Source organism: Cimex lectularius, unplaced genomic scaffold (assembly GCF_000648675.2).
Source record: "Cimex lectularius strain Harlan isolate CLEC.00 unplaced genomic scaffold, Clec_2.1 scaffold28, whole genome shotgun sequence".
Taxonomy (NCBI): Eukaryota; Metazoa; Arthropoda; class Insecta; order Hemiptera; family Cimicidae; genus Cimex; species Cimex lectularius.
Genome location: NW_019392712.1, coordinates 2,639,176 through 2,665,973, shown reverse-complemented (window position 1 = coordinate 2,665,973; position 26,798 = coordinate 2,639,176). Strand labels below are relative to the sequence as shown.

Below are 26,798 nucleotides of genomic sequence, written 5' to 3'. Positions count from 1 at the left end.
ATATTTTTCTTAACCTACATCACACCAGACCGCACCTAACGATCTCCAAATAATCAGTGGATAAATTACTTTACTTATACTTGATATTGTATTGTTTTGGTTTGATCAATTCGCACAATCGTTGAAATTATTTGACTTGTAACGGCCAGAGCTTGTCGTGAGATCTACACGGCATGACGATCTAAACTGCAACGGTTAAGAAAACTTCGAACACTATTTTAATATAATAAACAACTTAATTGGTAGTGTAGTAAAATGTGTTTAATATCTAGCTGGCATGTGAATCTAGACTGCAACGGTTAAGAAAACTTGGAACGCTATTTTAGTGTAATAAACAACTTAATTAGTAGTGGAGTAAAATGTGTTTAATATCTAGCTGGCATGTGAATCTAGACGGTACCGGTTAAGAAAACGTGGAAAGTTATAACCTGTGAGTTAGTACCAAGTAAATTGATGTATAATTGTATTGTGTATTAATTAACATTGTATATTAAAGTGAAATATTGGTGGCCAAAAACAAGGTGCTTTTAAAGTTCCTCCATCATCGCCATCAGTGGCTTACCTCAATTCGACGGCTATGTATACATGTGTCATATGTATGCAATATATTCCTAGACTTATTTATTTAGTTTTTTATTACTTTTTTTGTGTTTTTCTGTGTAGGTTGTAAGCACAAAGGAAGTTACAGAAATACCATAGAAGATATTTAACTAGGAAAAGTCGTTCAAATATCATTTAAAAAAAACTAATAACGGCAAAGTTTAGCATTCACTGAAACAACTATTCGAATAGGAACCACTATGGGAAAACAGGATATAATCATGGCTACTCCGCGTTACAAGGTTGAAATGAACATATTTCATCCGAGGGTCCGTTAGAATCGAACACGCGTTAAAGCTTAATTTACATTTTACAATCGAATCACGTACCGGCCGAATTTTCCTAGGAGATATTTAAAATTGCGTTAAGATCCAAAGCAGCTGTTGCCGCCACCCTCTAGCCAATTATTGGACGGTGGATAGATCGCAATATCAAGGACATCAACTCTATAAGTTATTTTTAGTAAATTTGTATGTAACTGATTTATTAAATAAAAATGTACAGATAATCATTTGTTAAATTTAAACATTAAAATAATTTACAATAATCCATATTATTATTTCATTGTCATTCATGTTAATTGTGCAGAATTAGGTAAACCAATTCCTACGGTAAAATTTAATCATTTATCTTGCGTATTTTAGGAAGGACAAATTATAATGCGATTATTCAAATATCTTTCTACATACTGATTTTTATTTTACACATATATCACAAAATCTACCAACCTATTCGTTGGATAATTGAATCTTACATTGTTAACTAATGATATGACATAAATTAAAATAAGATATGAAATGATTTGAGAAAAGACAAGAAACTACTAATAATTTTGTTAAGAGTTTCAATACTGGGAACAGCGAACATCACGGTGAGCTATAAGGTCGTCCTTCAGTGTTCGATGATGCTGAATCACTCTAAATTGTACGTCAGGATGAATTTACAGCAGGGTTATCTGACGTTATTAAGAATGCTAGTGCATCCATCTGGTGATGAGAAATGTTCCAAAACGTGAAGAAGAATTATCACCAAACTATGGAATACTCTTATTATTGACAAAACCATATCGTCCGTATGTGTTTTTCCCCTAGGACAAGTGGCTCAGTCACAAGCCAAAAGAAAGCTCATGATTTTTCACCCTGGCTGTTATGTGTCAAATCTTGTAGAAGCTCATCAACTTTAAGGATATCGTGGGCTTTTGACTACAGCAGAATTCACATAAATCAAAGTAGTGATTTGGTTCATCGTGCTTATATCCCCTTATGCCACCTGACTATGTTCGACAGGACATTTTCATAACTACCTGTGAAACTGTAATGCGAGATTTCTCGTTAATGGAACGGTTTATGAAACACAAGCAGCGTTATAAACATGCCCAATGGATCACAGTCATTTACGCTGATAATAAGCATATATTGGATTCATATCACAAGTGAAGTGCCTAAGGCACAGAACATCATATCGTTGTTAATATCACAAAAATTCAGGACTTCGCCGTTTAAATATTTTTGAAATTACAGTAGAAAATTTTCATCTATCAGCGCTTTTTTCGCGAAATTCTTTCTGCTGCAATACTTGCGAATCCTGGCAATCGCCTAAAACAGAAAACAATTTTCGGTAATTCATTTAATACACATTGACTGTTGACAATTTTAAATATCTAATGGTTTAATTTATTAAAAAACCGACCTCGTCACACAGACCAGTCAGAATGGCTGCCAATAAATAGTTTTGAGCTATAATTTCAACAAAGCAGAAAAAAATTAGGTTGAATGTGAAAAGAGATAATTCGTTTCCATAATACAATACGTTGTCGAAGGAATGGCCATTATCTGAAAACAGAATTTTAAAATTATTACCACCCTTAGTCGACATGTATGTGTAAATTTCAGTATTGAATATTAAACAATTACCATTAAAAAATATTCCTTTGACCTTTGAATCGTGAAGTTCGATGTCTAATAAGGCTTCGATAAAAAGCCTATCTCTCACTTCATAATCTAAGTCCTTTAATGCCTAAACAACGAAAATTAACAGTGATGTGAAAAAACTGCATAATAAATCTAAATCTTAACCCTTAACTGGGCAATGAAAAAAAGATTTTTTTGGTCTTCATTATTAGATGTCTATGCCCCAGAAAAGTATTTAAAATATTGCTGGAGTGATTTAGTTAGATTATAGTTTTATTCTTTTGAGTCGAATGTGGGGTTCCAAGTAAGTCTTCTGTCCATGTAACGTCGCAGATTGGTGACGACAAAGGTTGCTCGTGATAAACAGTGTTTACATTCGAGGAAAAATGAAGGTTATTCGCTGAGATTTGGTTTCATACAGTCTGAACTCAACAATTACACAGTGCCAGCATTGCACCTGGAAGACACGTGTTATAGCCAACGCTGGTACTCAACTTGTTGTCCGATAAGGGGGAGGTTGTGTCATTCGTAGTGGATAGTGAGCTAGTGACGAAGTGAGGAGCTTTGACGACTTGTCTGAGGACTTTTGGTTGGAAAGATTGAATGCACTGGATGCTGGTTGCTGGATGGCTTGGAAGAACCCCACAATCCCACTCAGTATGTCCAAGGTGGACGCAGTAAAGTTTGAATAAGGTTAGTTTTGTTGTCTTTTTTGTTTACTTCTCTCTGAAGTGTTGTGTGAAAATTTCACGGCATATTGTGATGGGAAAGTTCTGGCAGGGCTTGTGCTGTAGGGTTAGGATGATTGTTTAGTGAGGAACTTTTGTAAGCAAGAACGGGTCAATTTTTTTACCAAAGGTAATATTTAGGTCGTAGTGGATAGTAACAACGTAGTAAGGAGCTTTGAAAATTTGTCAGAGCTCTTTGGTTGAAAATATTGGATAGCTTGATGTAACCTAACAGTTCAACTCCGTATGACCAAAATTGTCGCACTGATGTCATGTACAGAATTAGTTGAATTTTGACGTTCAACTAAGTCTTCGTAGTTGTCCAAGTCTTGTTATGTTGTTGTCTCTTAATTCATATGTTCATTTAATTAATTCGACGTCAGTCTGCTGTCTAGGTATAGCATCTAAGAATCTGACTAAGGAGCTTGGAGAATTCTTCTGAACACTTGAAATACATGGATTAGTTGGCTATTAGATAGCATGGTGGTACCCCACAGCTCCACTCCAAATGTCCAAATAAGGTCATTTTTCTTGAGGATGGATAGGATTGTAGTTGGGAGATAAAATTATGCTAAATATGAACAATTAACCATTCTACGAATTCAAAAAATAAATAAATACAAGTAAAATAGTAGTTAAAATAGAAAAATGTAATAGTAGTTACGTGTTCAATGAAGGCTGCGAGAAATCTGTTGACAGTCACGTACGCTTGCATTGTATGATCACCTGATCCAGAAACAGATTTATTTCCCTTCTTTAAATTAGTTATATTGAATCGACTCAATTCCTGAAATATTCAAGGTATAATTTAATTTTTTGTGTGAGTGTTGTTTGTTAGTTTCCGGTCTTTGGTCTGCTTATCAGACGCGTTTCATCCATAACAGCGAAGATTTAAAGAAAAAGCAGGCCAAATTGATCGGAAACAATCAGACTATCATCCCCTACAGACCTCAATAGAAAACCGAACAGTTTTTCCTAACAAAATTTTTAATAGTAATAGGTAAATCCTGTATAAGTTTATATTGTGATCTCTCTTAGGTACATTATTGTTCAATATAATGAGCTTACATGAGGAAGGTTAGTAAGGAGAGATTTGTAGATTCCTCGTAACTTGGTTGGAATTAAAATTTGGAAAGTTTGGTGGTCTGACTCAGGTACCAATCCTCGATGTCGAACTAAATCCTCTTCTTCTCTTCTCAGTTGTTTACGTAATGTGGCCATGTCAGTATCAGAAAATCCGTGCGCAGACCTTAAAAAAATGTACATAATGCAGTATATTGGGAGAAAGAAAGCTCGACACTGTTTTTAAGTGAAAAATAAATTATTGATCAGCTTTTCTATTTGGTTTTTGCAGTATCTGATTTAATTAATTATTTTATACAATATCTAACGTTTTTCTGAACCGATTTTCAAATGGTTTTCGCAATTTTTCATGCACTCGAATGGACTTGATCAATCTGCAAATGAAAATGTAAATGATAATATTTATAAACAAACACGATTTTATAGACAAGTAAAATCATCTAATAACTTTTCTAAAAATTTTTTTAAAACTGTAATTATGGCAATGTTTAAAAGTAGAACTTATGCTAAATAAAACTGTTTAATTTTTGGATTCTATGGTAAGTAGTTTTGAAAAAACCAAGGGTTATATTAGTAAGTTACCCTGTTTATGTTACTATCAATGTTACTGTAAGTAAAGTAATTTATAAATGAGAAAGGTAATATAATTTGATTACCTGCCGTGAACGTAAAACCCGTAGTTCTCAAGGGCTAATACAAATAGACTTATATTCGCCAATGAACATATATCAACAAATTCCTGAATAGAGTTTTTAATGTATCTCTCGTATATGCCACTAAATAAAATCCACTGTAATCATAAATACATTTTTAACACATTTCGATCGCTTGTAATAATTTTTGGAAAAATCTTCACCTGAATCAGATAAACACCGACGTAAACAACAACAGAGAGAGCAAACCTGAATACCCTATCTTCAGAAGCATGCTTAGCTTCGTGATTCGGCGATGTATGAAGTTCGGGAATGTTAAGAGACCAATGTTCTAAACCACACACCTTAAAAATAAACAAAACATATATCTACATGTAAATATTAAAACGATGTTCCAAACAGAGGTGGACTCAAAATTCGAAATATTTATAAAACTGTTGATCGATGGTTGAACCATGTGAAGAATGGTACAATTTTTTTCTTACCAAAAACGACATTAGAAGCAGGAAACAATCCGTTAACAATGTCGACACTTCTTTTTAAATTTCAGTCATACATTTAATAAATTGGGCGCTGAAATGGCCTAGTTGTCCATAGCCATGGAGGTGGATTTTCGTTGGGAGGACGGGTAAGATCGAGGTCTAACCCTGGCCCAAAAATCCAACCTAGGTGATTCTCACAGCTGGTGAAAAATTGGATTCCGTTAAGTTTTAAAATCTTCTTGGATTACATATTTAATAACATGCTTCACATTACAAGGATGAGAGTAGTCATAAAAGTCAAAGAAAACAATAATTGTTGTTAAGAGGAATTTTAAATATAATAATTATTGCCCTGACTTTTCTGGTCACACTAGATTAAAATTGTATTGAGTTATCGAAAGTAAGAATTATTCTTCGCCCTTTTTACCCACTTTGCACATTTTAAAATATATATTAATTATAATATCAAATATAATATAATAATTTGGCTGTCTTATGGAGTTCCTTAGTGTTTGAGTTTATTTGCGTATTTATTTTAATCGATTTATGTGTTACTGTTGTCTGCTATTATTAGTTTGGTAATGTAATTGATTTCGTTTTTGTGTTTTTTGAGTATTTTTTCGGGCGACTTGGTGCTAGGTCCATTGTCAGCTAACCACGTTTTGTCTAACGTTGAAAATAACCTTTATTTTCAACGTTTAGCCCTTCCACGTATAAATAAAATGTCCTAAGTCTAAAATACACATTCATACTAATTAAATGAAAACCTAATCTACGTTTGGCGGGGCTCAAGAGTTCTCGAGATACTAGCAGACCCTTACAACTTCGTTAAAATACGGTTGGCAGGCGACAGCAAGGCGTATTTACCTTGACTTCCTCCCTTCATTTCGCGCCAGTAAATACATTCAGAGTAAAAAATCTCATATTATCCTAGTTAATCTAATTGATTTGACAGGTATGTGAGTACTCGACATATCCACAACAAATCCAACACCAACCATGTCCATAATATTAACCACTCACGCAAATAATTACATTCACAGAATCGGATATTCTACAGGGTTTTGATAATACGTCAGTGACTTCATCCCAATTACACTGCAACTGTATAAAAAATAAATAAGAAACGTACACTACTTGGTGAGCATATTACATTCATAGAATCAGGTAGTCTCCAGAGTTATATTCTGCCAGTGCGTACATCCCTATTACACTGCAAATTTATTAAAAGTAAATCACCTAGACTATTTTGGCCTGCATGTGAGTATTTGATATTTCATTACGAACATACGCAAACGTTCACACAAATAAATACATTCGTGCAAGGCAAGAATATTATTTTAACCAACGTGTGAAAGGTTTGCTTATTATCACGACTGTGCATTAAAAGTTTTTTTAAAGAACGCAAGCCACACTTTATGCTACGTAGTATTTCTTGTAAATTTTAGAGTGGATTTTCAGTGAAATTGTGTAATATATTTTTCTCTTGTGCAAGTAGTTTGGCAAGAATTATACTGCGTTATAATATAACACCAAGTTTGCGTTTTTTCAGGCAAAATTCTACGGTTAAATTATTTAAAATTCATGATCGTATGTCGTTTGTTGAGTGCATCTTTAATTTATTGAAGGGATTTGAGTGTGAAGTTTCTATTTGTGTCGATCGTACTTGTTGTTGAAGCAACCCAGTAGGGAACTCCCAAATGGGTTCAAAGAACACATCATTTAGATTTAATGAGTTTGCCGCCGTTACATGGATGGTTCTAATTACACGACATCTATCACAGAATTATCATGGATCCGTCCCAAAAGCGTATTTGATAATATTCAATGTCGTTCAAAACTGGCGATACATACGCGGAAGAGGTAGAACGCTGAAAAATGGCAAATTTACGAATTATCCAATATCTACCCACAAATTAATAGTTCAAATGTTAAATTCACAACTAAAACATAATAAGTAAGAATTATCACTCTGACTAGACCATGAGCAAGAATAGGCGGTTCAAATGCGAGTTAAATTAAGGCAATGCCGAGCGTAAAAATATCATAAGTGGCTGGACTAATAACGGAGGTCAGACTTAACAACAGTACCACAAAACAATGAGAGGTACTACAAATCAATTATAAATCTTTACCAACGACAATAAAAATATAATCCAAATTTCAAATTCTGTTAATTAATAGTAAGTATATATACTTACTTAATCAATAGTGCTACCACTGTATAATCACAATCAAGCAGCAACCGGCTTCCACTGACGTTAGGTAGTTTGAACTATGACTAGACAGCAGTCTGATGTGCAATTCCCACCAATATTAGAACCGTGTTTTTACCGACAAAACTCAACTAACTTGATAAAAGACATTACTGCAACATACGAATTGGAACTGTGAGGCTCTCCCAAGTTATCCAACATGCAGCGCATCCAATCCTTTGAATCAAAAGTTCTCGGTCAAATGGACAACGAACTGACCAAAAGGTTCTACACTAAGCTCTCGATCCATACTCATCTACTAAGCCCTCGATCCATTCTGTCCCAGTAATCTATAATTCATCCTGACCAACTGCTCTCTCAATCCATACTGACACACCAAGCTATCGATCTAACCTGCCCTACTACGTTTCCATTCATACTGTCCACTAAGCTCTCATCCATTTTGTCACACTTAGCTCTCGTCGATTCATCCTAGCCAACTCAGCTCTCAATCCATACTAACCCGTCAAGTTCTTGATTCATCCAGACACACTAAGCTCCCGAGCACTCCTGACCCACTAAGTTCTCGATCCATCTCTGGATAAGTGAAAATATAAATGTAATGGGGGGGGGGGCGGTAGCCGAGTGGTTAAGGCGTCAGACTCTCGGGTAGTAGATCCCGCGGTCGTGGGTTCGATCCCCACCGTCGCCTCTGGACTTTTTCTGATTCCTAAGGGGACCGGTTGCCGCAATTGAAAGAAATTGACACGGCACTCATCAATGGAAGGGGCAGGATCGGATCTCAGCGACCCTGAATTTGAAAAAACAAGTTAAAATATGAAGGGGCGATGTCAGGCGAATACACCCCTGGTAGTGCATCCCAGCCAAGCTCTAACAATTTCTGCCTTGAAGCTGTGACGCTAACAATTTCTGCCTTGAAGGTGTGACGCTGCGTTTAACCAATGAGATTCGTCTCTGAACATTGTTGTAATGGAATCAATTTTCATCCGCAGTTAACATTTTTAACAGGGTCGTTTGCATTGCGTTTTAGGAGGGATTGAAAGAGGGAGAAGCCATCCAATAAATTTTTCTCAGTCAACACATGAGAAACCTATACATTCCTCCTTGTCCATCCAGCTTGTATGAGATATGTTAAGTGCATCGTGTCGTCGTTCAGCGTGGGTTATTTGTAGCAAAAGTTTGAAATTGCCGTAGGTGCCAATTGCTCAGGTTTAAATTCAGATTAAAACTCTAGTTGAAATGACAAAAACTGGATTGTTTCATGTTTAAACACAAAATGAAATCCTTAAAGGAATCATTTTATCACTATTTAATGGGAAATTTATCCCTCTTTCTAATGGTGCTATCATATTTGCTATACCTTAAAGAGCAAAATGTTATGACGATTTTAACCTAAAAAACCATCGTTTTTGAGAAAAGAAACCTATTTATAAATATCTCCGAAACTATTGAGAATTTTTAAAAAACGTACAGAATATTTTTTGTTGCAAATAAGCTGAAGAATCATTTTGAGTTTGGCACATAGTTTGTGAATCAACCCGTATAATATACGTAGTGTATCACTACGGGTATAGAAAATTTCCAATATAATGCGACGCACTAAAATACGACTTTTTTGGTTTCACAGTCGGTTGAATCTTTTTGAAAAATACCGTTGCTAAATATTTCAGTCTTTCCTTAGATGATGTATCTCTCTGGAAGAACCAACTATCAAATTTATAGTGCAAATGAGAATTATATATCGGGAAAAGTTTGGCCTTCTATATATAGCTGGCCAATGAATGTAAATTATTTTCATTCCCAATTTTTTTTTTTCTATATCTAGCCATTCCTGTTAGTGGGCCCGCGGACAGTCCACAGCCCGACCCCGCCGAGACCGAACCCCACGAGCGCCGACCGGGAAGGACGCCAGGCCTCTTCTCTGCATAAGATCCTTCTACCCTTCTTTTACTTTGTCACAGATTGTTCCAGATGGATGCGGATAAAAACCATCTACCCGGCATCTAGGGCCCATGGAAAAGTCCGCATCCATCCCACAATCCGGGGCCAAACTCGCCCGAGAAGCCAAAAACGGTGTTGGCTATTTAAAATGAAGTAAGTGAATTACTTTACCTAAATTTTACCCAATTGGTTCAATCTGAAGCTAAAGGCCAAGAGAGGATGTGGATCATTCTTTGGTTATATGTCCACTATTAGTGAATTCAGAATGCGAAACCTTGGTATCCGTCCTTTAACAGAAACAAATGTAAAATAAATGCTAAACACTGTCGACAGTTTGATTCTTGTAAATTATGCCCACTCCACTTGGCGTTACAGATATTATTTAAATAATAAATTTAATTATAAATCTTGCCTTATGTTATATTTAGTTTAATTTTTTTTCAATATTTCAATGCAGTTAATTCAATTTATTTTTATTTTTTATTAAATGCAATATTTTAATGTAATTCTGTTTTGTATATAAGATTGCTTTATCGTTAATTTTCTTCTGTATGTCATGCTTTTATACACCTTCTTTTTACTTTGTAAATTCGTAATCATTCTTAAATAAATCATCTTATAACGACGTACTAATTTTTTTGATTTTCCGAAACCAGCATGTTTTAAAACTGGTCTTCATTGTGTCCCACTTGTCGATTATTACATTAAAATGAGACAATAATATACCGAAGTACGGGCTGTTTATCAAAATATATTCACATATAAATAAATAAACACTCAAAACAAGTGCATTTAAGTTTTAAGTTTTAAATGCATTTAAGTTTAAATATTGAAAGGAAAATATGAAAAAAGGAATAACAATGTTTTACTTTAAAATGTTATCTTTAAAAGACTCGGTTTACTCAATAAAAAAAGATTTTGCTTTACCGGTAAATTCAAGCACGTTACTTTGTTAATCAAACTTTAACTATAAGCTGAAAAGAAAGATGTTTGAAATGAGAATGCAGTCGGTAGTCATTACGAGACTACGCTAGCACCTCATTTATCGATCGGACCGATTGGCGTCGACTTCGGCTAGCTCTGGGTATAAACAATGTTTCAATGAAGACCAAAACATTTCCACAAATTTTACACTACAGGATGCTTGCATTATAAAAATAAACTTACACGTTAACGGTCTAAGAAGAGCAAATGTATTAATTAAAACTGAGTGCTTTATTTATTTCAACAAACTGGCACTTTTACTATCGGTGCTGTTATGTGAATTCGGAACTCACCTTCCACCTTTATTTCTTCAATGTAATGAACAAAACAGAAAAATTAAATTAAAAATCGTAACTTTCCCTAATTCGAACGCGAAAGACCAGTCTCAACCTTCTGGAAGAAAACCTTGGATTTTTTGCTTGATTAAGGTTTCCTTATAACTGAATAAACTTTTTCAAGCTGTTCGGCATAATGTTAACAGCTTTGCCATCTGGAACAAACTCAAAACACCGTCAAAACACCCCTCGTCCCCAATCTGGAGAACTGCCAATAGCCCAATTCTTATCTCAATAAAATTTTAATAAATATAATTTCTTCCCTGGATGTAATTGTTACGGAGTAATTAACAATTAGCGTTTGAGTCAGATTATAATTACGCACACTTATCTCTATGAAACTGTGCTTTCGTTGCACTATGTCCTGTTGTATGAGTCTGGTAAATTACTGCTTTCCAGCAAATCATAACCCCTTTCTACATCGCCCTTTAACTGTTTAGATAGATAAAATCTTTGTTCAAAAATATTTACAATAATTTACACAAATTTGCATAGTACGCCAGTTTATACTATAACCTGCTTTTGAATTTAATTTTTTTCTAAATACTACATCAAAAAACAAGTTATTGGGTTGTCCGGAAAATAACGCAGGTTGATGGCTATAAAATAAAAGCAATTAAATATATTTAAACCTTTTTTATTAATTAAAATACGCTCCATCACTCTCAAGATACTTCTCTAAAGTTGATGGCAACTTCGCTATATCCTCTGCACAGACTTTTGAGTCTTTAATATTAACAAGTTCCGTAAACGCATTTTCTAGGGACTTTCGATCATTAAATTTTGAATATTGTAAAACTTTGTTCGCGTCTCTGAAAAAATGGTAGTCGGTAGGGGAGAGGTCTGTAGAATGGGAAGGCGGGCCAGAACCTCATAACTAAGATCTGTTTTCGGGTTGTCACATCTGATCCATGGGGCTGAGCTTGTCGTGTAACAGAATCGGCCATTGGCCAAAGATGGCTTCAATAATGCAAATGTCTGGTACATTGCTTCAATTTAGGAGCAATACAATTCGGCATCGATTGTTTCTGTAATAAATCAGCTTAAATGAAGCCTACCAAAGAGTCACCATCACCTTTTTTTGATGAGTTGGGAGCTCTAGACCATGTACTACTGCTTCTCCTTTGTCGAGCCACTGTCCAGAACGTATGCTGTTATATAAGACAGGAATTGCACATTTGCCTTTATTCACTCTATCCCTTTCATGAGCGGCGAAAGTTAGTTTACTATTACTATGAAGTATTACCCCAAAGTAGTTACCAGCAGCAGACCAAGGTATTTCCCTATCCCAAGTCGACACGTCGATACAAAACCGGCCTGTGCATAGTATAGAGGATAACAGCCTCCGTTGTTGTTGGAATTTATTTTAATGTTCCATTTGTTATAGAACTGCAAATAAATGACATGGCCTTTGTAAGTCTGTTGACTATTGTATCGACTCTCCAGGACGAAGTGTAGTTGACAATTTCATCAGTGTACAAGGCCAGTCTGTAATTTTTAGGTTTTGTATTGAAAAGTTGAAAAAATAGAACAGGAGTTATTAAGGATCTCTGTGGGACACCGGCAGATGCGTCACATTGATACAGGGTTGAGTTGAGAGAGATTCGAAATTTGCTATCTTATAAAAATGAGTCAATGTTTTAATGAGGTATGTGGCTGTAGTCTATCAGCCTGCTTATCACTCCAGCATGACAAACTATAAAAAAAATCTTTTGGATGTCCATCAAAACCAAGCGAGTGTGCTTACGTTGGTTAAACGACACAGTTAAGTCATCAACAACTGTAGCTAATTGGGCGGTAGTAGAGAGATTCCTGGCCAGAACCCAAACTGCTCATATAAGATGATCTGGTGGACATCCAAATAACGATTGCCCTGAGCTAACAGTACTCATTCGAATACTTTACTTGACGTGCTAAGCAGACTAATCTGCCTGTAGTGGTCACTGAGTAATTTTGCAGGTTTCAGAATCAGAACAACTATAGCTGTTTTCCAGAGAGTCGGGAATTAACCTAGTGTTAGACATTTGTTGAACAGATTAGTAAGGAATACTACGGCTTTTCGTGATAATTTTTGGTAACAAAATGTTTTGGATATTGTCTAGGTCTGGTGATATCTTACTTTTTCTTGAATTGATTTTTTCTTTAATTTCTTTAGGAGTAGTGAGACAACAGTCGGAAGTGAGATAATCGCAGTTTCTGAGTAAGAGGCTTTTGCTATGTTGTTGCTAAAATACTAACTAGCATATTAATCCAAAAATCCTCATTTGCATTTTTTTTTTCTTTTTTTACGAGGGTTCGCAACAGCAGAGGTCATATAAACCCTCAGGGTGCCGGTGTTTTTGAAAATAAGCCCATTTGTAAGTATGTCGGGTTCGAATGCAGGGCCGCTGGATTCGAACCCGGGACCTTTACCTTACAGTGATGAGCGCCGTGTCAAAGACTAAACCTTGCGGCCACCGACGCCCCCTCTCAATTGCAATTATAATAATATAGAAAAAGACAGCTATATGCTTTCCATGCTTGTTGGGAATTCCTGGTCATCCTAATCAATTGACAAATGACGGAACCATTTCCAAATTCCACCAGAACAACTTCACAAATTTATACAGTTGACACATAGATTTTGGCCAATGAAGAATGTATAAATTATTTTCCTGGAAATGTACCTTACCTTTAAAACAAAAACAACTAAGCATAGCTGCAAGAGCACGCTGGTCTTCCTAACTGTTTGAATTTCCCCCCACTTGTTAGCTACAAAGTACGTCCTCCACGCACTAACATCGAATATAGTCTGCTTTTGTGCTCTCGGTTGTTCCCAGTCAATAAGAAATATGTCCACTGTCACATGATGCCAGATCAGAACAAAAATTTCAAATGCCTGTAAGAAAAAAACTAGTGTTAAAAATGTGTGCAAATATGATCCCTACAGGTTACTTAAATGAGTTAAATTTAAATTCCAAAAGTTGAGGATAAAGACACAGATCAGTGATAACACATATATGACGAAGTATAAGGGCAAATGATATCAAGGATAGCATATCTTTTGATCAAGAATCTTTTGGTAATAACTGTTGCTGCTGACTAGAACAAGCACCAATATGCACCACAGATGCAGTGCCCAAAATGTAGGGGAAATCAGACTTTTTACCTTTTCCACAAGTACTCTGGAACTCGGTACGGTCTGGATGAAAAAATAAATTCTATTGTTATCTGCCAAGCTTTCGACCCATTTTAAGGTGTCCTTGACTATGTTGGGACTAAGTCTATCTTGACAGAAATTTGAAGCCATTTATTAAAAACTTAATTATGTCATTTTGTAGACATGTTTTGCCCTGTTGACAACCTTGGAATAGGTCGAAAGCTTGACAGTTAACAATGGAATTTGTTTTTTCGTCCCAAGTATTCGTGAGTAAAAAAAATGTTTGATACTTCTAACACTTTAAACAAAACTGTTTACGTTATCCATGTACGTCCCAACCATGCCACAACAATACACTAAATATGGTTAGTCCATAGTTAATTTTGTAAAGGAGGCAAGTCATTCAAGACTGAAGAAAACATTTCTCTGTCATCTAACAGCAATAGCAAGAACAATAAATAGAGAAAATGAAGACAAATTAGTTGTTAACATTGAAGGTTTATTTTCTGGTGTGAAACGTGTTGTAAAAGCAAGGACAATAAATGTAATGCCTCGCGAATACTCGAATATAAGATTAGTAGTAGGGTATCTCAAAGTCCATTATTGCCAAGAGGACTGGGTTTATTTAAACTTTAAGGCGGAAAAGGTGGAAACGCGAGGCTCCAGAACATGGGTTATCTTATTAGTTAGTGAAATAAGACGCCCCAGGTGTGCGTATGGCCGTACATGGAAGATAACGGATTATGTGATGGAAATAACGCAATAAATAATCCACCGGAGATAAAGGGTTAAGCCACTGTCGCTCTAGAGTTACAGCCGTTCCAAAAAAGCTGTGGAACGCGTTCGATGAACATCATATCCAATCAGTGAAAAGTTTACCGGCACATTTTTCTATATGACAATTGGGTATTGTAATGTTTGCTATGAGGAACAATCATGTTGAACTATTGTTGAAGGAAATTAAATTAAAAATAACGCAAATGAAGGTGTCTCTTGAAAAAATGTAACTTTTCTACTACATGAAAGAAAATAAATATGATAATGTGATCTGAAATATGATAATGGTTGTGTGGACAATATGTTATACTCACTTTTAACGGGAAAGAGACGATCACGTACGTTCTCACCAGGTATTGCAGCCTTGCCGATGGAAGCAGAACGTGTGCTACTGCCTGCCATTTATAGTAAACAAAGGCGTGCAAAGCTGTTATTGATATGACAAAAAAAAACACATTCGCCAGATGACCACAGGCGATGATGCACACATGAAGGACGGCTATCAAGTCGATCGGCCTTTGCCCTGACCTTCTCGTGTAGGCCCAAGCCCGTATGAGAGACCAGATTACAGACGCTGAACATAATATGCCAAGACCGATCTGAAATAAAATATTTTTATTTCCACTAACTTAAATTGTGTATTTTGACGTGTGGGTCAAACAACAGCAGCTGTAGACCAAAGTTAGCCGACAAACATAAAATTAAATTTGGTGAAAAAAAGTGCTGAAATTCTCTCATTACTTGCATTATTTGTATCGATCATTGCCTATGCGGCTGTTTAAGACAGACAATACAAATATTTCTGCCACATCGATACCATTGTTGTCAAGTGTTAAAGATATTTTGCTTTTTTAAATAAAATATATATCTCTCATTATTCACGTTATCCTTTATAGGAGGAAAACAGGACTAATAAAAACTTTTTCCACAAGCTTGAATGTTTGTCCCCATAAAATACAAACAAGTGGTAATTCGAAGGAGCGAGGTTGGGGCTGTATACTGGATAAGGTAGGACGATGTCCGGTTCGTTAATTTTTAAGTTGGCCCGACGTGACATGTGTGGCTTTTCGTTCTCATGCAGCAGAAGAAGGTTTCTGCGGTTTACCTTACCAGGATTTTTTCCACCAGAATCGCACGTACTGTGATTGCGCATCGTTAGCTGAAAATATCTTGCGGCGATATTTTTCATGTAATTTTTTTATGTGTAAGCCTACTTTCGAATATTGCAATAAGTTATGTTTTGTTTTTTCAATTCCTTAAAAAATTAAACAATATAGCAAACTTATTGTGGCCTATAACAAACGTGAAGGAAATACACTGACAGGCAAAAAATTTCCGCCAAATTGATTTTTTTCCATTTTCTCGATAAAAGAAAATTCTCCACTTAATTTGTCTCATTGTTTTTATCAATAAATATTTGTTTATATATGTTTTAAATTGGACTATAAATTAATTAGACGTAAACCCAATCATCCAAAACAAGGATAAAGGATTTTTCAATGTTTACTTTTTACGGAATGTTCAGTCTCATTTGTACTCTGAAGCAATCTGTTCAGTTTTCATCTTTGTTTTCTTACATTCAATTTTTAAACCTAAAAATGCTACTTAGTGCTGAGGATGTTGCGCATGGTGTGGCACTTATTGATGATGGACGTTCCATCTGGTACGCGGCTATTGCCATCGGAGTTCCCTACGAAACTCTGCGAGACGCCGTTAGACGTTTTCGAGAAACTTGGTCCTACCATAGAAGGCCCGGTTCTGGATGCTCGAGGGTTAACAAACCACAGTTACTATTGTTCAAGCGATTCATCAGCACCAGGAAGTTCGAGGTGTACGAATTTCTTAAGTACTGCTCGAAGAAGATTAAATCAGTATGGACTGATGGCTTTTCGCCACGTAAAAGGACCAGAATTGACCAGAAATGCACTCCTCGCATCTGCTCGAGAACACAGCCACAATTGGTGGACAATTGGTCTGTAGTACTTTTTCCACATGAGTTTAGATTTGCTCTACTATCTCCAGATGGGCTTGAAAGAGTGTGGAGAAGGTGTATTGAAAGGTACGAAGCCTGTATGTAATTATTCCCAGAGCCAAACTTTTCAATGTAGCTCAGTGACGGTGTGGGCGGGAATTCCAATGGAGAGTCGCACAGAGTTTGTTGTTGTCTATAGAAAATGTCTGACGGCCAGTCGCTATGTGGATGAAATTTTGGAACATCATGCGTTGCCTACCCTCGATGAAATCAGCGACAATCCTATTCTTATGCACGATAATGCCCGCCCACATGTCGCTCGCATAGTACAAACGTACCTTCAACAGCATAACATCAGGGCCAACCCGTTCTCCAGACTTGAACCCCATCGAACATTTACGGGATAACTCAAAAGACGAATAAGAGCACTTCCATCACTTCCTGATACACTCCACGATCTTGAAAGGACTCTTCGTTAAGAATGGGCTAACCTCCAGCACAGAGACATTTCCACTCTGGTAGAAAGTATGCCGAGCGTCTTCGAGATGTAATTAAGGCAAGAGTAGAAAATACGCGATACTGAAAATATATGATAATTAAAAATATAAAACAAAATTAAAACAAATTTTATCTGTCCGTCTTATTTTTTCATTTTTCATTTTCCTTAGCAATTTACATTTTTTTCCTTTTTTAGACAAAGAGTCAATTATTAAACGTTAAAAAACGTGAAACTTTGATTAATATATAAAAATATGTATAAATCAATCTATATTACAAGTAGGTGGAATTTTTGACCTGTCAGGGTATAATATATTGTATAATAAAATGTAACTGCTCGCCATCAAACTATTCCGCAATCAACGAACGATGAAATTCTAAGAGGGTCAGGTTCAATCACGAATGAAGGCCAAAAACGTCGAACAGTTGAAAATAAAGTTTATTTTTTCTGTTAGTAATATACATTTACTTCAGCCGCTGCTTCAGATTTAGGTGCGGCTAGTAGTACTCAGTATTACATTTTTCTTCGGAAAAAAAGTTAATAAAGTCTAGAATAGAGACAGATCGAATCGTAGCGAGAAGCTCAGCGAGAATTCTCAGCGAGAAGCAAGAAGCATTTCGCGGCATGGGAGAAAGATTTTGCCTTGAAGGGCACTGGGTTCGAGGCTGTGGGCTCCGGGTTCGAGATTCGAAAAAAGAAGGCGGGTGATCATCAGGCCTGATAATACGGGAATTTAGTTATTAAGTGTATGTATCCGTTTGTATTAGTTTCATATAAAAAATATATAAATTTAGTTCTAAATAGAATGTTAGTTGTATTTTGTCCTCTTTTTTTCATCATAATATAAACCCTAAATAACATTAAATGTGTTAATGAATTAACTGCCAGAGGAGCAAGAAGCTTGCTAAAGGTAAAGAAGGTTACTTCCCACACATTGGGTGGAAGCACGATTCATCGAACAAGAAGAAAGAGTAGCAAGAAGTGCTACACGGGGACAACACGGGAGCCGTATACGTGTTTCCTTTTCTCTTTCTCTTTTTTTCCTGTTCTTCTTTTCTTTTTCTTTTCTTCTTGGGTTTCGGTGTTGACCCGTTTACAACAATACCGTGGCGCCCAATTTAACGTTATATTTGTAAATAGATTTGCGCCACTCTCTCACCGACCATCACGTCTCGCCATTCAACTCTCTCCTTCTCCTCTGAGCTACCGCCAACGTACGTTGCAGCAGCAAAAGGAAGGTTGTAACACCAGACATCAGGCCAATAAAAGCTGGCGTCCCATAAGGGAGCATTCTTGGTCCCATCCCATATACCATTTATTATGATGACTTGCCTATACATCCCATCACCATCGTTACAATCTTCGCGGATGATACCGCAATTTTATCTTCTAGCCCGGTCCAAGCGACCTTTTACATCCAAGAACACCTTGAGTTTATTAAAGACTGGTAGAAAAATTAGCGGCCAAGATTAAATAAAGAAAATTGTACCTAGTGACATTGAAAAAGCATCTTGCCTTCCACTTTATTTATTAATTTATTCATTTAACGGTTTCCCAACTGCACATGAGTTGAGATGGCAGGCACACATCGACGCCGTCGAGGTCCAGAGTAGGAAAACCCTCTCAATTTTGAGATTTGTTGGTCACTTTAGGGGGGAGGGAGCGGACAGGGAGATTCTGTTAAAAAATTTTGACTCGCTGCTTTGTTCGAGGATCTTTTATGGATGTTTGGCTTATTCCTAGGCCCGAAAAACGCCCCTGAGAAAGCTAGATAGGCTCTATTGTCAGGGTCTCAGAGCGATCTCGGGGGCGTTCAGGACCAGCCCCTTGGCCAGTCTGTGCTGCGAGCTGGGGGTCTTGCCTCCCGAACTTCGGAGAGAGCAACTTACCCTCGGTTACGCGGCCGGGTTCTTGGCCAAGCCGGAGGACCCCCTCTCTATGAAGATCCTCCACTGCCAGTACAGAGTGGTCTACGACAGGCTTCGCTCGCGGACGCGACCCCTCGGTATTCGCTTCGGTGAGTCCTTAGGGAGGGCCGGATTGGCGCTGGGGACGGTGCCTCGGTTGTCCACCGGCCGACACCCCCCTGGACCTTTCCGGCCGTACTCGTCCGCGACGATCTGGCGAACTTGCTCAAATCGTGTACTCCGCCAAACCTCTACAAGGCTAAGATCCTTGAACTTAGAAATAGATACGCCGGTTTTCGTCTGATTTTTTCAGGCGGGTTCAAGACCGGCGATGGTGTGGCTGTGCTGTGTAGAGCGAGGGAGTGGCGAGAAATACGCGGAGCTGGAGCCTATCGGAAAAACTGTGGTTGTTGTCTGGATTCCCGGACACGTCGGCCTGGAGGGTAACGAACGTGCGGACGAGGCGGCGAAAGCCCTCACGCCACACCCTCCGGATCGGACCATCGCAATCAGGCCCCCTGACGCTAAACACACAGTAAAAAATATGATAAAAGAAAGAGGCAGCGTCAATGGGCGGGGTCGTCGGAGAGGCTCTTGCGAGTCAAGAGCATGACCGGTAGATGGCCCTCAGAGAACCTGAGCAGGAGACGAGGATTGGCCATACGCGGTTGACACACGGGCATCTGCTTTTGGGCCAAAGCCCGCGCAGGTCCCCTTATGCAGAGAAAGGTTGGTCGATGTGTCCCACATAATAGGGGTGTCATGTCTTGGTTCTATACAGAGAGCGTGTAGGCATGCCGTCGGATTTAAGAAAAGTTCTCGAACACGGTAGCGAGTTTCAAAGTCCCCAGTTCCGCTTTTTAGGGGAATTGGTAATTTTTTATTGTATATGGCCTTCAAAATATGTGTTTCGTATTTCTGTATCTTGTATGAGTGAATGTATTTATTGGTGTGAATGGGGAGGGGCTGATGGCGAAGTAGCTTCTCCATCGCCCTCGCAGATTGTGTGTATGACTTGAGCCGATGGCGGAAATTTTATAAAAATACCCCATCGACCCCAATCTAGATTAGTTTATTATAGGGAATAGGTAGATGGATGAACATTGAGTAATCCATCTACCAAACAGTATGAGTGCGATCAATGTAAATAGGTATGAATGTATTTATTGGGATGTGTATTGAGTGTGTAGCGGTATTATGTTAGTGCTTCGGGGCTGAAATTACCAAGCTGTCGGATGCCCGAAAAAAAAAACCTTAAATAAGTTAAATATTATAATTAATACAAAACAAATAAATATATATACTCACGTCCATGTTTCTCTTTACATTACTTTTCATGGAAAACTGAACTTTAAAGGAAAAAGTCTTTTTCCGATTATTCTGTACATCTTCCTTGTTAAATTCTCCATACGATAGGATTAGAAGTGGAGTATTGATCAATCCTTCTTCTGGTCCCTTTTTTACCCTTATACTAGAAATGAACTAACATGTATTTTTTATGTAGACGGTATAAGGAAAATATATTGGATACCTGAGTGCTGCGGATTTTAGGTATCGAATGGTCGTCGGGGCAATGTTCGTTTTAGCTTCTATGTTAAAATCGTTAGGATTCTCAAACACAAACATACGGTGTGTAAGTTGCCATTGACTTTTATCTCCATACTAAAAAATAAGTTGATTTTTCAAGGATGACATAATTGTAAACATACAAACATTACTTGGCACTGAGATAATTGTAAATTATCTTTATTAATTATTATCTTATTATTATCAATTAGTTTACGAGTTGGTATAATTACAGATTATCACATCTCAAAATTTTTAGCAAGTGAAAAATAGAAGAAAAAATGGAATATTTTTGGATTTACAAATTCGATGTATTAAGAAAGATTCTAAATTTAAAATTGTTAAAATCAGTTTATTATGCTTTGGTTCAGTCTATAATTTTCTATGGTTCTATGTTACATGGAATTGAACCAGTAATTGTTATTTAAATACATTAATCATAACTCAAAATTCTCTTTTGAGAACTATTCTTTCCAAACTTTTTAGATTTAATACCAATTAACTGTGACATTTTTCAGGTTCTAAAATTTAAACAATTGTTTTTAAAATGTTATTGTACGTATGTCTTTGAAAATAACCTTTTTGCTGAATCAAACAATGAGTATTAAACAAGACAAAATATAGCGACTAATATTTTTATATTCAAAGTAAACACTAATTTTTACTTCAATTTTTCATTAAAAGCTGTTTTTAGGTTTCTTTATAATCATAAAATTAATTTTAACAAATTTAATTCTTATTATGATTTCAAAAAATGTATTACTGTAAAAATTTTAAATTTATAATTTGAACTTTCTTTGTGGTATATTTGGCATCATATGGCAATTATGGTATTCTTTAATTTCTATTTTATTTATTTGAATTTATTGCATTTTATTTTATTTTTGTTTTCTCTCTTCATTATTTTGTTTTTTCTTTCATTTATTTGGTCGTATACACCTTCTCAGTCCTTTTGATTTAATTTTTAGCAATTTTGTTCACTGACATAACTCCTGCCACCTGTTACAAGCACTGCTTTTAGGTGACAGGCGAAAATGTGCAGATTGGTTAAATGACTTACTTTTACTTATGGTTTTATTATTTTATCCTTAAATTTGTTCCTCTATTTATGTTTTTTGTTATTGTAGTACTGTACTTTTCGCAAATAAATTTATTATTATTATTATTATTTAGAAAAAAATGGAAAAATGAAGGTCATTTGAATGTAAACAAGAACAGGTCCATATAAAATTGACCTAGAATATCTCATTTTTCCACATAAGTACCTTCAAAACACACTTCTCATAAGTAACTTTTCTTTAAAAACGCATGACCCTCTTAAGCTTAAGGATTTGAACTCCTTTAATCATAATAGGCAATATATAAATACCTTATTTGGAAACTTGTTGCCTATTTTGTAGTTTAAATTTAATATCGGTATTGGATATATGTAAGTTTCGTTGCTCAAACGATATTTTAAATATATGTCGTAGAATTCAGTCGTGCGTTCTGACAAAAAGTCTTGAGGCGATACGGCACATTTGTTCTCATAATCGACAGTAAACCTTAAATCCGTCAAGAACTCCATCTCTTTGCAAACTGCTAGCACTTTCATCCCATTGACGAATCCTTGCCATGTACCATTCAAAGACCATTTACTAAAAACAATTTGTACGTAGCTGTCCTAAAAAAAAAAAATTATCAAATAGTCAAAATCCAACACATATAAAGCGTCAGATAATAAAAAATGATTTTTGGATTTAAAGGAAAATTAATTGGAAGAGCGGCAGAAATACTCCAAGATTCAGATTTTGCAGATTGTAATACATTAAAAAAATTTCTAATAACAAAATTTTCAACCACTCAAAATTCTCATAGTTTATTATTCGAAATATAAAGCTCTAAATCCACCAAAGATCCGTTAGAATATGTTAAAGAAATAATAGAAAAGTTCGGAACTTACAAATCCAAATTTTACACTGAAAATAACGCAACGCTAATACTATACGATTCTCAATCGCTAAGAAATCAGACCTTGAATTCTTTATGTTTAATTTTCACCCAAAGTTTGACCTATTACTTGGGACAGACAGTATTAAAATTCTCAAAGCAAAAATTGATCTTTCAAAAAATAAAATAAAAATACAAGGGAAAGAATTCTCAATAGCTCATCTTAAAACCTCGGATGATGCTGATTCTAGGGACGAACAATCCGATTGGACCCAGAACGGCTACACTCCACAATCGTAGAACACATACTACTACTCAAAAATAGAGATGAATTCAATGATCAGAATATGGAAAATAAAATTAATTATTTGTTCGCTAACAACACGGCACTTTCTGCCACAAAACACACACCACTTGAAATCCACAGTGGCCATGTAAATAGACTCCCTACTAGATATAAATATAGACGAGCAATTAACTAACGACTACATAGCAAACCACAGAGAAGGAACTAAATTATTATATGAGAGAATTAGAGAATTAAGCCAAATCAACAAAGAGAAATCTATTAACAAACGGAACGAAAACAGTGAAACCCTCCCTGAAATTCCAAAAGACGTTTACGTGCGAAACGCACAAAAACAGATCAAAACCAAAGACCGTTACAAACCGGAACAGATAGATACTGTTAACAAAGAATTAAAAACCGCAAAAATAAAGACCCAACACCACAACACAAAAGACAAAATTCATTTTGAAAACATAAAACGACCTAAGAAGACGGGTAACTAACAAACAAATCTGTTCCGGGACACAGCGCTTGGCAGTCACATCGAGAGCAATAATAACGGACATCACGACAGGCACAGGACTCATCCCTATAGACCTAGGCACTGCAAAAGTACAGACGTCCCATCACATTTTAATACATTTTTTTAAACTAAACCACTTTATAAATCAACTACACGTCCTTGACGAAAACTATCGCTCGACACTATTGTACCAACAAAGAAAATTAATACACGGGAATATTACTTTAATCAATGGGGCCACTCTAACTAGCTACTGTAAAATAATTAACCACACTAGAGAAATTATAAGGGATAAATTAGAATGTATCAACCCACGAGGGAATATTATTAAAGTTAGATTTAAGAGAGGAGTTATAAACGGCCTCGGAACAATAATTAAATTTATAACCTGTAACTTAGATAACAACGATAAAGAAAGATTCGAAAAAATTATTAAACATTCATAAGATTCACAACAACAAGATATGCAATCACAAATAAATGCTCAATACACACTAAACTCAGAAATCATAAAAGTATACAACAAAACACTGCAAACTATAAACCTGAATAATTACGAGATCGCTAAGAAGATATTAAAACTACACGAGAACATTGACCACTACATGGATTAAGCAGACAACATAATATCTTAAATTAACTACAAATTCTATATCACATTATATTAAACACATTAAAGGATATAGAAAATTCTATAGCATTTTGTAAATTAAAAACATTACACCCCAGCATAATTTCCCTATCCGAATTATTCTATGAACTAAATAAAATTTCGCCTTACTATGGAAATAGATTACCTTTCGAAGTTCACCCACAAAACATAATAAACTATGAGGAAATTATCAACGTCAATTGTATTATCAAACCTACAGAAATTGTATATTTATTAGAAATACCTATTGTACAAGATGTAAACTTCCGGCTATATGAAATGTACCCCGTAGCTGCCAAATACAGAGAAAACTTTGTAACTATACTTCCAAATGTTAAATATTTACTCAAACCTCAATCTGGTCTTGAGAAAACTCAAATAATTATACTAGAGAGTACTTGTACACAAAAAATTGCATACGTACACTTTTGCTCTCCTGATTTAATAACTTACACAAACGCTCAATGTGAATTGAACCTGCTAGAAAATGGCAGTACAGAACTTTGCAGCTACACAACACTGGACATCTCTGCCAACCACTTGGAGTGGATACCACAAATCAACCAGTATCTGGCAACTTTCCCCACAGGAGAACGTTTAAAAATCANGGAAATATATATATATATATATAAATATATATATTGTGGTGGCCACCTACAGTTACCACGGTACCCGCTAGTTGCCACTACCGGTTATGGAATGATCTCGCCCTCCACTCTGCAACTAATCAGTGTAGAGTCCTTTCGAATATAAGCAGGGGCTTTGCCAGTTCGGACTCCCTGACGATATCTCAACGCACGACTTGAGGCTCGAGACTCGTCTACTCGACGAGATCTCCCCAATCACTAATGGAGCACCGACAACGACAACAGCAAGGGTACTCGCAGCATTAGCCTGGATCTCGCCTTCTCAACACAGCCAACTTGGCTAAACTGGCCAACTGCTGCACCCGAGCCCTTTCAACCGCTGCAGAGTTAATCGACTCACGGCCCCGGACCTCAGCCAACTGTTCCCTCGGTCACGGACCACTACCAACGGCACACAGACGCACACACTTGGTCCCGGTTTAAATTCATCGTCTCAACACTACGAAAGCAACACCAGTCCTACTCAGGGCCAACAAAAACTACCAGTCACTAAATATCTATTCTAATTTTAAATTATATAAATATGTCGCCTGAGGAATGAAAATGGTGGATAATTTATCTAAGTAACAAGTGATGGATACTAAGAAGTGAAGGTTTTGTTACCAAGTACTGCAGCCTTTTGGCTTATTGTACTTTCCTAGTTCCTTAGTTCAGTTCAAGCTACTCGATCCTTCTCCAAAGGACAACTAGGTCATGAGAATGTCGTTGCTACAATTGCTTTTCCTGGGCTTTCTTTGTATCCAAGGTTATGCCTCGATTGAGCGGTTGCTTTGCAATCGAAGATGATATGGTTTCTTCTGTTTCTCCTTCAAATAGAATGATCTACAAATGGGATCATCATTGAATATGCCCATGTTGTGTAGATGTTTTCTCAGATGCCCGCGCCAAGTCCTATAGAACATCCGTTTGGACATATAACAGGAGAGAAATTTTTTTGGAATCCCACATCTTCGGGCCGTGATATTATGTTTTTCTTCTGGCTTCTCAGTACAAATTTTAAAAATTCCAGCAGCACCGAAATTTAAACCAAGGTCATGATAGACATATCCAACAATAAAAAAACAACAAGTGGAACGAATAACGATAATGTAGTTTCTAAAAAACGTTATGATCAGCAGTTAAGCAAATCACGCACTTATGAAAATTAAGTATTTTGCAGCAGAACCCATTCAAAAGGCACCGTGTCAATCACAACGTCCCACGGAGCAAAAACTACAATCTTCTGAGGAACAGACAGGTAGGAACTTATTAACAATAATTAATTTAATCCTTGAGAGCGGTCATTTCACGTTAAGAATTCGATGTTCACGGCTGAGTTTTTGAAAAAAATTTATGTACAGAGATCAATCACCATAACGAAGTAGCAATGCAATATTGCACCATAAATACGTTTCCTTACGTAAGGATTAATGCGAATAAGTCAATAAAACTTTCTCTGCCCTAACATTCGTTTTTTTAATGAGATAATACAATAATTTCTTTTTCGTACTTTTTCAATTAAAAAACCATGGACTACGCCAGGATTTGAACCGAGGACCGTTAGGGTGGCAAATACGTGTCGTACAAAAAAAAATACATTTTCATTTCAAAATCTATCATATATATTAAATTTTATGAAAAATGGCGAAAACCATTTTTTAAGATCTTTAAGAAATTGAAGAAAACCGTAATTATTGCAATGTTTGAATGTAGAATATATGCTAAAAATATTTTTAAAAACAATGTTTAATTTTTTTGTAAGGTGAGTAATGTGTGAGACCAGAGGTGACTGGCACTAGACAGGTGACACCCTGTGGAATTTTGAGAAATTAAATTTTTTTTAAGACTAAAACAAATACTTTTAAGAAATGAAAGCAGAAAATATTAATCGCAGTGATTATTTGTAGGTGCATAGAAAAAACATAACCAAGAAGTCCTATGTTGAACAAAGGCCAACGATTCATAGGAATTTTATGTCATATTCCTC

General features: G+C 36.2%; 1 protein-coding gene across 3 annotated transcripts in view; it reads right to left on the bottom strand.

The window, feature by feature from the left end:
- Nucleotides 1-1,109: 1,109 nt before the first annotated feature.
- The window catches only part of LOC106669218 (meckelin), a 37,698-nt gene continuing 12,009 nt past the window's right edge, over nt 1,110-26,798 (bottom strand). For 2 of the 3 annotated variants that reach the window (XM_014398535.2, XM_024226428.1), the window contains 13 exons: nt 22,162-22,455; nt 20,758-20,888; nt 20,535-20,697; nt 15,163-15,447; nt 13,604-13,810; nt 5,178-5,318; nt 4,978-5,111; nt 4,630-4,695; nt 4,307-4,487; nt 3,903-4,025; nt 2,514-2,616; nt 2,290-2,432; nt 1,110-2,195 (listed from right to left, as the gene is read on the bottom strand). In XM_014398535.2, coding sequence (XP_014254021.1) covers nt 2,115-2,195; nt 2,290-2,432; nt 2,514-2,616; nt 3,903-4,025; nt 4,307-4,487; nt 4,630-4,695; nt 4,978-5,111; nt 5,178-5,318; nt 13,604-13,810; nt 15,163-15,447; nt 20,535-20,697; nt 20,758-20,888; nt 22,162-22,455 — 2,052 coding nt within the window. In that variant the 3' untranslated portion in view covers nt 1,110-2,114. The remainder of the gene's footprint in view (nt 2,196-2,289; nt 2,433-2,513; nt 2,617-3,902; nt 4,026-4,306; nt 4,488-4,629; nt 4,696-4,977; nt 5,112-5,177; nt 5,319-13,603; nt 13,811-15,162; nt 15,448-20,534; nt 20,698-20,757; nt 20,889-22,161; nt 22,456-26,798) is intronic. The other variant, XM_014398536.2, reaches the window with a different exon arrangement.